Source organism: Ranitomeya variabilis, chromosome 1 (assembly GCF_051348905.1).
Source record: "Ranitomeya variabilis isolate aRanVar5 chromosome 1, aRanVar5.hap1, whole genome shotgun sequence".
Lineage (NCBI taxonomy): Eukaryota > Metazoa > Chordata > Amphibia > Anura > Dendrobatidae > Ranitomeya > Ranitomeya variabilis.
This window is the reverse complement of record NC_135232.1, coordinates 1,137,376,273-1,137,391,625: the sequence shown is the minus strand read 5'-3', so window position 1 is coordinate 1,137,391,625 and position 15,353 is coordinate 1,137,376,273. Positions and strand designations below refer to the sequence as shown.

At 43.9% G+C, this 15,353-nt stretch overlaps 2 protein-coding genes across 3 annotated transcripts in view; one reads left to right on the top strand and one right to left on the bottom strand.

The window, feature by feature from the left end:
• The window catches only part of LOC143793083 (uncharacterized), a 119,067-nt gene that overhangs the window by 24,756 nt on the left and 78,958 nt on the right, over positions 1-15,353 (top strand). The window lies entirely within an intron of this gene.
• DDRGK1 (DDRGK domain containing 1) overlaps positions 1-15,353 on the bottom strand; it is a 32,019-nt gene that overhangs the window by 5,643 nt on the left and 11,023 nt on the right. The window contains exons 5-7 of the mRNA XM_077280321.1: positions 10,925-11,047; positions 7,855-7,893; positions 4,406-4,462 (exon numbers count right to left, since the gene is read on the bottom strand). Of these exons, the coding sequence (XP_077136436.1) occupies positions 4,406-4,462; positions 7,855-7,893; positions 10,925-11,047 (219 nt within the window). The remainder of the gene's footprint in view (positions 1-4,405; positions 4,463-7,854; positions 7,894-10,924; positions 11,048-15,353) is intronic.

Here is a 15,353-nt window from a genome sequence, read left to right as displayed (position 1 = left end):
ACGAGTTTATACGGTATACTACAATCTATTAAATACACAGCAGCATATTATAAACCGTGTTAAGGACTATAGAGCAGTGTATATATTATATAGTGTAGAGATGTGGCAGCAGTGTATATATAGTGTGAATTCCACACTATATACATAGCGCCATACTATATAAACATCTCTACACTATACAAACATCTCTACACTCTCTCTCTCTATATATATATATATACACACACACACATCTCTACAATATACAGTAATTAGGACAGCATTATACTATACTAGATGGTGGCCCGATTCTAACGTATCTGGTATTCTAGAATATGTAGGTAGTATATAGCACAGGCCACGTACTATATTGCACAGTCACGTAGTATATAACACAACCGGCGAAGTATATAACATAGCTGCGTAGTATATAACAGAGCCACGTAGAATATAACACAGCACAGCGCATGCAGTATATAGCACAGCCACGTAGTATATAACACAGCCACGTAGTATATTGCCCAGCCACATAGTATATTGCCCAGTCACGTAGTATATTGCACAGCCACGTAGTATATTGCCCAGCCACGTAGTATATTGCACAGCCACGTAGTATATTGCACAGCCACGTAGTATATTGCCCAGTCACGTAGTATATTGCACAGCCACGTAGTATATTGCCCAGCCACGTAGTATATTGCACAGCCACGTAGTATATTGCCCAGCCACGTAGTATATTGCCCAGCCACGCAGTATATTGCCCAGTCACGTGGTATATTGCACAGCGCACGTAGTATATTGCACAGTCACGTTGTATATTGCACAGCCACGTAGTATATTGCCCAGCCACGTAGTATATTGCCCAGTCACGTAGTATATTGCCCAGCCACGTAGTATATTGCCCAGCCACGTAGTATATTGCCCAGCCACATAGTATATTGCCCAGTCACGTAGTATATTGCCCAGTCACGTGGTATATTGCCCAGTGATGTAGTATATTGCCCAGCCACGTAGTATATTGCACAGCGCACGTAGTATATTGCACAGTCACGTTGTATATTGCACAGCCACGTAGTATATTGCCCAGCCACGTAGTATATTGCACAGCCACGTAGTATATTGCACAGAGCACGTAGTATATTGCACAGTCACGTTGTATATTGCCCAGCCATGTAGTATATAACACATAGAAGTAGTATATAACACTTCGCTTAGAGTATATAACACAGGTTACGTAGTATAAAGCATAGCGATTTAGTGTATTGCCCGGCTACATAGTGTATAGCACAGAGATGTAGTATATAACAGAGCCCACGCAGTATATAGCAATGTGGGCACTATATGCGTGGTAAAAAAAAAGAATTAAAATAAAAAATAAACATATACTCATGTTCCGAAGGCCCCTTTAAGTCCTGGCGCCTCTGCGGTGCACGCGGCAGCTTCCGGTCCCAGGGTTGCTATGCCCTTAGGACCTGGGATGACGTCACGGTCACATGACGTCATTCCAGGTCCTGCGTGCATAGCATCCTTGGCATCCGCTTGCACTGCCATGGACAGCGGGCGACGTCGGAAGGTGAGAATAACCATTTTTTTTTTTTATATTATTATTTTTAACATTAGATCTTTTTACTATTGATGCTGCATGGGCAGCATCAATAGTAAAAAGTTGTTCAGACATGGTTAATAGCTGCGTTAACGGAGTGCGTTACACCGTGGCATAAGGCGGTCCGTTAACGCTGCCATTAACCCTGTGTGAGGGCTGACTGGAGGGGAGTATGGACGGGACACTGAGTGCAGGGCAGTAAGCAGCGGCCATTTCGCTGCCGGACTGTGCCCGTCGCTGATTGATCGTGGGCGTTTTGCCAGGACCAATCAGCGACTTGGATTTCCGTGACAGACAGAGGCCGCGACCAATGAATATCCATGACAGACAGACAGACAGACAGAAAGACGGAAGTAACCCTTAGACAATTATATATATATATAGATTATGATGCACACATCACATAGGAGACACCACGACTGCTGAATATATATTACATTGAAACTACTGTATATACAATATATAGCTGATACTGCGACCAATGTGTATAGTTGTAGTATCACCTATATATTGTATGTGATACTGTGACTGGTGTACACACATTATATAGATGAAACTGATAAAAAAAATATATATATATAAAAATATATATATATATTAGACACAGATAGATAGTGCGACTATACACAGCAGTATCACCTATACAAAGTATATGCAGTAGTCTATACATTATACAGGTGATACTGCAAATGTTGGATACACATTATATAGGCGATACTGCTACTGCTGTATAATGATAGTATCACCTATATATCATGTATACAGCAGTCTATACTGTGTGTGTGTGTATATATATATATATATATATATATATATACACATTATATAGGCAATACTGCTACCAATGTGTATATACGTTATATATAGGTGATACTGTTGTGTATATATGTACGTGTTTGTGTGTGTATATACACACCAGTATCGCCTACATAACGACATATATACACAGCAGTATCACCTATATACACATCAGTGTACACATCAGTAGCGGTATTGCCTATATAATGTGTATAGACTGCTATATATACATTATATAGGTGATACTGATGTATATAATCACTATACCACCTATGTAATGTATGTATAGCAGTCTACATCTTATATAGGTGACACTGCTACTGATGTGTACATACGTTATATAGGTGATACTGCTGTGTATACATGTACATATATGTGTATACATACGTGTGTGTGTATATATATACACACACACACACTGCAGTATCACCTATATAACGTATATACGCATCAGTAGCAGTGTCACCTATATAAGATATAGACTGCTATACATACATAATATAGGTGGTATAGTGATTATATACAGCAGCATCACCTATATAATGTATATATAGCAGTCTATACACATTATATAGGTGCAACTGCTGTACATACATTAAAAAAATCATCTTGGGACTCACCCAGGTCCCTGAGATGGGGGGGGAGGTCGGGAGGATGAAGAGCTGAGGTGGGTCGGGTCCTGTCCAGCGTCGGCGGTGAAGACGATCCCAGGCATTGGTGAGCAGCAGTCTTCTCTGACGCTGGTGCAGGCGGGCCAGCGTCAGACAGTCAGGTGGAGGCGCCCTCTGCGCGCCGGACTTTTCAAATATCTCCATGTGCGCGCGTGGTCTCCTGCTTGCCCGCGCTGACACTGGCAGCAGATGAGCACGCGCAGGACTCAGGACCGCGGCCGTGCTCGCGCACTAGCGTGGGCCGCCGCGGCACTTATCAGCTCGGGCAATGCGCGCACACAGGACCTGGCTGAGTTTTAAAGGGCCGGCTGGAGGGATTCGGAGCGCTATGTATTAAAATCGCTGCCGGTCCTCTAGCGGCCCTGTGCACCTGCTCAGGCACCGGCCCGGGGGGCATATGCATTCCTGCAACCCGGGCCAGTCCGCCCCTGGCTGTGCTATATATTACGTGGCCAGTGTTATATACTACGTGGCTGTTATATACTGCGTGGGCTGTGCTATATATTATGTGGTCTGTGTTATATACTGCGTGGGCTGTGTTATATAGTACATGGGCTGTGTTATATACTACCTGGCCAGTGTTAGATATTATGTGGGCTGTGTTATATATTACGTGGCCAGTGTTATATACTGCGTGGCTGTTATATACTGCGTGGGCTGTGCTATATATTACGTGGTCTGTGTTATATACTGTTTGGGCTGTGTTATAGACTGCGTGGCCTGTATTAACGCATCGGGTATTCTACAATATGTATGTATATAGCAGCCACATAGTATATAGCACAGGCCACATAGTATTTGTCTGCTATATACTACATGGCTCCTATATACTACGTGGCCTGTGCTATATACATACATATATATTCTAGAATACCCGATGCGTTAGAATCGGGCCACCATCTAGTCTAACATAATTGCTGAATAAACTGTACCCGTGTGCCGCCTGGAGGTGCTGGTCAGGTTTTTTGTTTTCTGCAGCTTACTGTTGGAGGTTGTGACCGCCTCCAGCCATCAGCCCAAGGGTGTTTATAATGAGCTCACTTAAATGTGCCGCTTTGTAGCCCAGGAGATGCGTGTTTAGAATGATAGGACCCATCAGAGAAGAGTCACCTTGTCGCGGTTGATGGGCTCACATGAATTGGCCAATTTATGAGCTAAGAACCTTCATTTTTGTAAGTACTTATTAGAAAAAAAAATGTTAAAAAATTTATTTGGTACAGTGTATTCAGCAATTATGTCATTTGTGTTTGCATACATATTGGTCTCTATAGAGTGCTGCTGCGTCCTTCTTTTTTGGATGTTACAGGGAGCATCGTCAAGCACTGTGATCATAGAGGGGGACAAAATCACTGACCTGAGCTCGGAGTCCAAAATGTGCCCCCAGATCTTCCAGAATTACCACTTTTGAAGCCTAAAAGGAAAAAAATTTAAAATCGGATGTGCGATTCGCTACCTGGGATCCATGTAAAGGGGGCTCGGCGTCTCGGTACAGTGAGAAGCCCCTCAGCTTCTTCGTACGTTGTCACCGCCCCAGGCAGATGTTTGGCGCCATACTGGAGGACACCGGCGCAGTGACGAGCAGGACAGGCAGGATACAGCGGTGGGGAACGGCAGAGATGGCAAGTGCTCGTAATTATATGTGGATCAAATCACAATGGAAAACGACATGGAAGAATCCGGGAGGTGGTGGACGTGACGTTCTGGGCAGCCGAGCTGGAGGACTGGACTTCATGGGCTGCAGAATCTGTACTGGAACAGTCCATGGAATTCAGTTCTCAGGGCTCGGAGCTGCCATCGATCATCTCCATCTTCAGAGCTGAGAGCAATAAAAAGACGGAAAGCTCACACTAAAATTAAATAAGATTGGTTAAAGATTCTTTAATCATTAGGATGCCGGAACCCAAGACCCCGGACATCCCCTGCCGCAACCCAAGACCCCGGTCATCCCATGCCGCGACAAGACCCCCGGTCATCCCCTGCCGCAACCCAAGACCCCGGTCATCCCCTGCCGCGACACAAGACCCTCGGTCATCCCCTGCCGCGACACAAGACCCCGGTCATCCCCTGCCGGAACCCAAGACCCCGGTCATCCCCTGCCGTGACCCAAGACCCCGGTCATCCCCTGCCGGAACCCAAGACCCCGGTCATCCCCTGCCGGAACCCAAGACCCCGGTCATCCCCTGCCGCGACCCAAGACCCCGGTCATCCCCTGCCGGAACCCAAGACCCCGGTCATCCCCTGCCGTGACCCAAGACCCCGGTCATCCCCTGCCGGAACACAAGACCCCGGTCATCCCCTGCCGGAACACAAGACCCCGGTCATCCCCTGCCGGAACACAAGACCCCGGTCATCCCCTGCCGGAACACAAGACCCCGGTCATCCTCTGCCGGAACACAAAAGACCCTGGTCATCCCTTGCCGGAACCCAAGACTATGGTCATCCCCTGCCGGAACCCAAGACCATGGTTATCCCCTGCCAGAACAAAAAAGACCATGTTCATCCCCAAGGATGCAGCATCTCCAGCCTTGGTGACATCCTGTGCAGGCAGCGATGACGTGTGATAATGGCGCAAGTGAAGCCAGGGGGAGCGCCAAAACCAGACGTCAGAAAGGCTGATGATGCAGCCTATCCGCAGGGACATCTGTGTGAATTGTAAGATGGCATCTCCATCTTCTTGACTTCAGACCAGTAATTTACAAATCGGTATAATACAAACTTCCCTTGGACTAGGAACCACTGCAATAAAAAGCACCGGTGCAGCCGTGGGTGGTAGTGGGAGGCGAAACATCTGCCAGGGGGCCTGTCAAAGATATCATTCTCACAGCCAGAAGCTTGGGAGCTTACTGTAATAACTCACTTCCTAAAGCCGCCACTAGGAGGAGCGCAGGAACTTACTGTAATAATTCTCTCTTCCTAAAGCCGCCACTAGAGGGAGCGCAGGTGCTTACTACACTGCTCAAAAAAATAAAGGGAACACTAAAATCCCACATCCTAGATATCACTGAATGAAATATTCCAGTTGTAAATCTTTATTCATTGCATAGTGGAATGTGTTGAGAACAATAAAACATAAAAGTGATCAATGTAAACCAAAATGAATGTCCCATGGAGGTCTGGATTTGGAATGATACTCAAAATCAAAGTGGAAAATCAAATTGCAGGCTGATCCAACTTCAGTGGAAATGCCTCAAGACAAGGAAATGATGCTCAGTAGTGTGTGTGGCCCACACGTGCCTGTATGACCTCCCCACAATGCCTGGGCATGCTCCTGATGAGGCGGCGGATGGTCTCCTGAGGGATCTCCTCCCAGACCTGGACTAAAGCATCTGCCAACTCCTGGACAGTCTGTGGTGCAACGTGATGTTGGTGGATGGTGCGGGCCAGTCCATAGCTTCAATGCCTTCATCTTGCAGGAACTGCTGACACACTCCAGCCACATGAGATCTGGCATTGTCCTGCATTAGGAGGAACCCAGGGCCAACGGCACCAGCATATGGTCTCACAAGAGGTCTGAGGATCTCATCTCAGTACCTAATGGCAGTCAGGCTACCTCTGGCGAGCACATGGAGGGCTGTGCGGCCCTCCAAAGAAATGCCACCCCACACCATTACTGACCCACTGCCAAACCGGTCATGCTGAAGGATGTTGCAGGCAGCAGATCGCTCTCCACGGCGTCTCCAGACTCTGTCACGTCTGTCACATGTGCTCACTGTGGACCTGCTTTCATCTGTGAAGAGCACATGGCGCCAGTGGCGAATTTGCCAATCCTCGTGTTCTGTGGCAAATGCCAAGCATCCTGCAAGGTATTGGGCTGTGAGCACAACCCCCATCTGTGGATGTCAGGCACTCAGACCATCCTCATGGAGTCGGTTTCTAACCATTTGTGCAGACACATGCACATTTGTGGCCTGCTGGAGGTCATTTTGCAGGGCTCTGGCAGTGCTCATACTGTTCCTCCTTGCACAAAGGCTGAGGTAGCGGTCCTGCTGCTGGGTTGTTGCCCTCCTATGGCCCCCTCCACGTCTCCTGGTGTACTGGCCTGTCTCCTGGTAGCGCCTCCAGCCTCTGAACACTACGCTGACAGACACAGCAAACCTTCTTGCCAAAGCTCGCATTGATGTGCCATCCTGGATGAGCTGCACTACCTGAGCCACTTGTGTGGGTTGTAGAGTCCGTCTCATGCAACCACAAGTGTGAAAGCACAACCAACATTCAAAAGTGACCAAAACATCAGCCAGAAAGCATTGGTACTGAGATGTGATCTGTGGTCCCCACCTGCAGAACCACTCCTTTGTTGAGGGTGCCTTGATAATTGCCAATAATTTCCATCTGTTGTCTATTCCATTTGCACAACAACATGTGAAATTAATTGTCAAACAGTGTTGCTTCCTAAGTGGACAGTGTGATTTCACAGAAGTTTGACTTACTTGGAGTTACATTCTGTTGTTTAAGTGTTCCCTTTATTTTTTCAGCAGTGTATAATAATTCTCTCTTCCTAAAGCCGCCACTAGAGGGAGCGCAGGCACTTGCTGCATACTGCTTACACACTGTGCTCCATCACTACCCCGCATGCAATTGGCTCCCTCTAGTGGTGGCTGCAGGTCGTCTTATGCAGCAGGTATTTGAGCTCAGGAACAGAAGACAATACAGAGCTCCGATCCCCATCATGGTGTCAAGAAATCACAAGAGAATTTACAAATACAGCCGAGTGCACATAAAGGAGCATAGAAATCTACAGGGCGAGGCCCCGGGGACACAAGGTAACGCGGAGGCCCGACACCTGGGGTGTAATCAGCCCCTTACCTTAATGTAGTTAATGAACTCTGTGAGAAAACTGCGGGTCTGGAAGAAAAGAAAAAAAGGTTTTAGTAACTCAGGACGACGGTAAATCTCTGTCCCATGGGCAGGATCCTCAGAGAGGCGATTCCCTGAATTTACTGCAGTTTTCTGAGATTAACATTTCCAAGTAAGAAAAAATTGATTTTTTTTTTGCTTTCAGGGACATTTTTCTTTGACCAAATTCATCTAAAAGTCACCCCCGATGTCAACTTTAGAGGCGAGGAAGAAGATGGAAAATTCCTCTGACATCACAGGAGAATGAATGGCCGCCTCCTCATAGGAAAAGTCTGAATGAAGACGGTGAGAAGAGGCCAGAAATGCTTTACGAACAAGAGAGAACTCCGCACCGACCACATACCATTAACCCCTGGAGGAAGACAACCATTTTTACAGTTTTTGTTTTTTTCCTCCATTATTTTTCCCAAGATTCTTATCTTTTCTATTTAACTTCCCTGCCTGCACGACGGCTGGTTTTGTTGTAGTTTTGAATGACAACATTAATTTTACTTTATAATGAAGAAAGAGCAGAGAGGCTGCAGACCCTCAACTGTGCCGGCGTCAAGGCTACGGAATCTCCACGGAGCGAGCGGCCAGGCTACGGAATCTCCACAGAGCGAGCGGCGAGGCTACGGAATCTCCACGGAGCGAGCGGCGAGGCTACGGAATCTCCACGGAGCGAGCATCGGGGCTACAGAATCTCCACGGAGCGAGCGGCGAGGCTACGGAATCTCCACGGAGCGAGCGGCGAGGCTACGGAATCTCCACGGAGCGAGCGGCGAGGCTACGGAATCTCCACGGAGCGAGCGGCGAGGCTACGGAATCTCCACGGAGCGAGCGGCGAGGCTACGGAATCTCCACGGAGCGAGCGGCGAGGCTACGGAATCTCCACGGAGCGAGCGGCGAGGCTACGGAATCTCCACGGAGCGAGCGGCGAGGCTACGGAATCTCCACGGAGCGAGCATCGGGGCTACAGAATCTCCACGGAGAGAGCGGCGAGGCTACGGAATCTACTGCGCGAGCATAGGTGCTACTGAATCTCCAGGGAGCGAGCATGAGGGCTACAGAATCTCCACAGAGCAAGCATCGGGGCTACAGAATCTCCATGGAGCAAGCAGCAAGGCTACTGGATCTCCATTGAGCGAGCATTGGTGCTACGGAATCTCCACGGAGCGAGCGGTGAGGCTACAGAATCTCCACGGAGCGAGCATCGGGGCTACAGAATCTTCACGGAGCGAGCAGCAAGGCTACTGAATCTCAACGGAGCAAGCATTGGGGCTACGGAATCTCCACGGAGCGAGCATCGGGGCTACAGAATCTCCACAGAACGAGCATCGGGGCTACGGAATCTCCACGGAGCGAGTGGTGAGGCTACAGAATCTCCACGGAGCGAGCGGCGAGGCTACAGATTTTTAGGGTGACTTTATGGCACGCATCCCCTGCAAAACCCAAAATGTAAGCAAAATGCACAAAATAATAGATTTTTTTTTTTTTTTTTTTTTTAACGTCCTGGTGGATTTTAGCTGGAATGAGTTTATCAAGGATGTTCCCATATTACTTTTACATATTACTCTTGTTTCTCAAAAAATGCCACGTTTTACCGCTCTTTTTTGGGTTGTTTTTTTCATGCAGCAGAAATTGACTTGTGCTTTTTTTTTTTTTTTTTTAAACTGCAACATGTCAATTTCTTTTGCATTAAATGTGTCTTATTTGTGGATTTTCCCCATAGACGTGAATGAGATGAAGAAAATGATCAGATCCAAAACCTACAAGCGTCATCAGTGCGTTTCCGCAGCACGAACACGTGGAATCCGCACACGACTTTAGCAAAGCAGCCGAGTAACCGGACGTTTCCGAAGCAAAGTAGTTTTATTTAAAAAAATTAATAACACAACGTACCAAAAAGAGAGACAAAAGCGAGTGATAAAAACATACCTAAAAAAAAATAAAAGTGTGTGTGTTCGGGAGCGAGCTGTAATCACTGCTGTTTAGCCCGTTACACGTCAGGTGCCATCCTGCCCGCGGCGTCCATTTTGGCCCCCATTGGCCCTCCTGTGAGTCTTCATTGCAGCCTACCATCCTGAGATTTCCAATTTGCGCACGCCCTCCCCAAAAAATAGAATAAAAAAGTGATCAAAATGTCACAAGAATACCTAAATCAACCAATACAATCAACCGCTCGTCACACGAAAAACAATCCATCACTCAGCTCCATTGGCGGGAAAATTAAAAAGAAATTAAAAAAAAGTTTTGAGTGTCAAATAAAAATAGTGACACAAACCAATTTTTTTTTTTCTTTTGCCGCATAATAAATGCCCAAACCAAAAAAAGAACAATGGTGGTTTTTGTTTGTCTTTTTTTCCACCATTTTATGCCATATGGAATTTTTGTTCCCAATTTTCCAGTATATTATTAAAAAAAAAAAAAGTCCTGACAGTGGCGGGAACTGAAAAATTATAAAGAACAAAACAAAAAGGCTACACGTAGAGAGACGGAGGAAACGAATCCTCAAAAGAAAAAAATAAAGAGAAGGTTAAGAGTGAAGTTGCCGTCAAACGGATTGATCATTCATGGCAGTGGAGGGGTTACACCGTGGTACGTGGCGGTGGCCAGGATCGTCCTGAAAGTATGAAGCCGCTCACTGGAGATCCCAGTACGGATTTTATCTATTTTGCATACACACACAAAAAAAAAATTAATAATTGCCGCAGCTCAAAAAAAAAAAGTTTCCAAAATCTGGTTTTAGTTACTTTCCCAAGGAAATAAAAAACAATAAAATAACCTGATGGGTGAAAGAACTATCTGTTGTCTACATAGAATGGAAAAGTGCATCTTCTTGGAGAAATAAAGATAAAATGTGCCAGAAACAGATTCCGGATTACCAGATATGCCAGATCACCAGATGCAGCAGAGACGGCATCTGACGGTATAATAAATTCCATTCCTGCACCCCATCCCTTATATTCTAGCAGATGAGACATTCCGCCTCTATCTAGGACTCTTACGGTCGGCCCGTTTCGCGCCAGCCATGTATTACCTGCTCCTCGTCCATGGTCTCGGCCTCCCCTTCCTCCTCCACCACGAAGCTCTCCTTCAGCCTCAGGTACTCCTCGTGCTCGCGCTTCTCCTGCTCCTCTTTGGCTTTCTTCTTCTCTTCCTCCTATAGAGAATAGACAGCGGTGAGAGGAGAGACATCACGTCAGCGAGCAGAGCCAGCGAGAGGAGGAAGCAGCACTGCACAGGGATTATATACTGCAGATTACCACAGTCACAGCCCACATATAATGCACACAGATTACCATAGTCCCCCCCACATACAGTGCATGGAAAAGTATTCACACCCCGTGAACTTTTCCACAATACACTCACAAACGTAAATATTTTTTTATTAGGACTTTGTGATATCAACACAAGGTAGAAAGTATTTGACGTGTAATGGAAATGATACAGAGTTTTCTAATTATATTAAATATATAAATCTGAAAATTGTGCTGTGCATTTGTATTGAGCCCCCCTATAGTCTGATACCCCTAAATAAAATCCCAAGTGACCAGTCGCCTCCAGAAGTCCCATAATCAGTAAATTGCGTCCACCTGGGTGTGATTTCTTCTCAGTATAACTACAGCTGTTCTGTGAAGGCCTCAGAGGTCTGAGAACATCAGGGATCAAACAGCATCGTGAAAACCAAGGAACCCATCAGACAGGTCAGGGATAAAGTTGTGGAGAAGAGTAAAGCAGGGTTAGGTTATAAAAAAATCCCAAACTCTGAACATCTCACAGAGCACTGTTCAATCCATCATCCAAAATGGAAGGAATATGGCAGAACTGCAAACCTACCAAGACATGGCCGTCCACCTAAACCGACATTCCAAGCAAGTGAGCACTAATTGGAGAAGCAGCCGAGACACCCATGGTCACTGCAGAGCTGAAGATCCACAGCCCAGGTGGGAGAATCTGTCCATGGGACAGCTATTGGTCATATGCTCCACAAATCTGGCCTTTATGGAAAAGTGACAAGAAGACATTTCTGAAAGCCATCAGAAGTCCTGTTTGCACTTTGCAAAAAGCCATGTAGGAGACACTGCGAGCATCTGGAAGAAGAGGCTCTGGTCAGATGAGACCAAAGGGGAACTTTTGGGGCTAAATACAAAATGTGGCAGAAAACAAACACTGCACATCACCCTGAAAACACCATCCCCACCGTCACACATGGTGGTGGCAGCATCATGGTGAGGATTTTCTTCAGCAGGGGCAGGGAAGCTGGTCAGAGTTTATGGGAAGATGGATGGAGCTACATACAGAGCAATCCTGGAGGAAAGCCTGTTAGAAACTGCAAAAGACTTGGGGACAGGGCCGAAGGTTCACCTTCCAGCAGGACAACAACCCTAAACATCCTACCAGAGTTACAATGGAGGGTTTAGATCAGATCAGAGAATATTCCTGTGTGTGAATGGTGCAGTCACCGTCCAGGCCGAAATCCCCGAGAATCTGTGACATGATGGGAAGATTACTGATCACAGACGTCTCCATCCAATCTCACTGAGCGAGAGCGAGGGGGCAAAGAGGAAGGGGCAGAATGTCACCTCTAGCGGTGGCAAAGCTGGAGAGACAGACCCCAAAACACTGCAGCAAGAGGGGGTCCTACAATGTACTGACTCAGGGGGTGAACACAAATGCACCTCACAATATTCAGATTTATAGTCTTAAAATATATATATAGAAAACCCCGTATCATTTCCTTTACACGTACTTGTTACTTTCTGTTGGAGTCACATAAAACCCCAATAAAATACATTTAGTCTGTGGGTGTAACGTGAAAAAGTGTGGAACACGTCTCAGGGAAGGAATACTTTGTCGAGGCTCTGTCCATTGTACAACTACCATACACTTTACACTAGGCCTCAATTATTAAAGTGTTGCCCATAGCAACCAACCAGAGCTCAGCTTTCATTTTCCAGACAGCTCTGTTAAAATGAAAGCTGCTCTGTGATTGGTTGCTAAGGATAACAAAAGACCGTTTTTCTTTTACAAGGTTCTACATGAGAAAATGTCAGGTCCCAGAAAGCTCTAAACCGCCATGTTAATCCCTCACATCCCTCTTACAGGGAGACGTTGGGCATTTGTTTTGTTTATCTTTTTTTGTATTTTATATAGTTTTTTTGTATTAATAATATGAATAATAAAGCAAATAAAAATAGAAAAAAAAAAAAAAAAAATCAGAGATAGGGATCTAACAGAAAATGGCGGCAGTTTTTGGCGAGCCTTGGGGGCACCTGACAGGTTCTCTTTAATAAACCTGCCCCACTGGGTGTTATTTTATATTCAGCCAAGTAGGCGGTACAAAGAATATTAAGGAGGTCATCGGTCTCAAGCTCCGCCCCTTAGGGCTGTACACTGAGAACTCCGCCCCCAAACTAAAGGATAACATGGAAACCAAGGATTCCTTAGCTTTGCCGAGAGGGATCACGATTATCTACATAAGGCCTACCTTGGCAAATATCTACCCCCTAAAAAAAAAAAAAAAAAATTCTTTAAAAAAAAAATTAGTTTAAAAAACTTTTTATTTAATTTTAGTTATATTTAAAGAATGTATTTTTTTATTACTGTTTTTCAAGTAAAAACAGAGGGGAGTTGTGCTCTTTTTATTGGTTAACTATTTTATTTTTATTTCTATTTAGTGAATTTATCATTTTTTGGGATGAAGATTATGATTTATCAAGTAAAATCAATGGTGCCCTCCCCCAGGTGATGGGGTTCTTGAAGCTTCGTATTCTGGAGTATTTTTTTTAATTTATTATATTATTATTATTTATAATAAAAAATGCAAAATTATAAAAATCTAAAAAAAAAAAAAAAAATTGTAATAAAATCAGTGATGAGAAAAAAATTAAAAAAAAGAGCAACGCAGTCCTGTCACCGCACGCACAGGAAGAAAGGGCCGCGCCGATCTCAACAGACTTCTGATCTTTATTCGAGGCGAACTGTTCTGCAATGAAAAGGAAGCGTTCTCTCGGTGATAAAGTGTCAGTTGGTAAACCATTTCCTCACCAGAAAAACTCCACGGGGCGAAAGGGAATTCCCCCGCAAAGAGCCGTGCCACAGCGAGAAAAGGGAGAAAGAACATACAAAGCAAACACCCTGCAGCCCAAACTGACGATGTAGAGGTCGCTTCATGTAAAAATATTGGAAAAAATAAAAACTAAAATAATGAAAAAAATAAAAAAAAGTGCTACACTATATATATATATATATATATATATATATATAATTTATATTACACACACATATATATATATATATATATATATATATATATATATATATATATATATATATATATATATATATATATATATATATATACACACACATATTTATATATATATATATATATATATATATACACACATACATATACACACACACATCACATATGCGATTTAGAAAAAAAAAAAAAAAAAAGGTACCGTAAGTGAAATACAGTAATGGTGCAACCTCCAAATCAAATACTCGTTGCAAATGGATTTTTCGGAACTGGGCTTTAAATTAGTATTCGGGACTGCAGGATTTTTTTGGTGTGTGTTACAATTTTTCTTTTTTTAAATTTTCAGTAGACATTGCTTTAGGAGGGTGTTTTTTTATTAAATAAAATTTTTTGAACAGCACCATTTGGAGGATACATCTACCTTCATGAACTGATTAACTCCTTCAGAATTTTTTTAAAAAAATACGCAGAGTTACTTCCCTTCTATGCTATAGGTAGATTTATTTAATTATTTTATATTTATTTATTTATTTTTTTATTTATTATATATATTTTTTTTTTACACATTTTGCACAATTATAGAACATCTTTACTAATATTATTATTTGCCTTTGTTTTTAACAATGAGTATTTTTTATTTTTTTTTTACAATAGGGTATGTTTGTGTTTTTTTTAATTCTGAACAATGGTACAGAACTTTTTTTTATTGAAAATTATGTTTTCTAATAACTTTTGATAACGTTTATACAGACTTGTGCTTACAGAGTCTGCTGGCCGGATGTTTAGTCTTTTCATTAAAGCATCTCCTGATGGAAAAGGCTCCAAACACCGTTCAAAAGCTGCAAACAAAAAAAACTCTTATGAGGGAAAAATAAAAATCTTTCAAAACAAAAAACTCCTCCTATAGCTCCCCAACGGCTAGAGATAAAGCCCTGTCTATCATAATCTCTCACCATATATCTAAGCTTTCTCCTGTGCTGCACCAAAGTCCTGGAATGCTTTATATGGGGCAGTCAGCGGTAAGGTAACTTGCAAAAAGTGTTTTTATTATCTGGCAATTTGTCAGACCTTTCTCCAGTTTTTATAAATGCAAAAAAAATAAATAAATAAATAAATTGAAATCCAAGACCCAGTAATGTGCGCTCCTCTAGTGCTCCTTCAAAAATAAACTAAAAAAAAAAAATAGGCCAAAATGCTACAT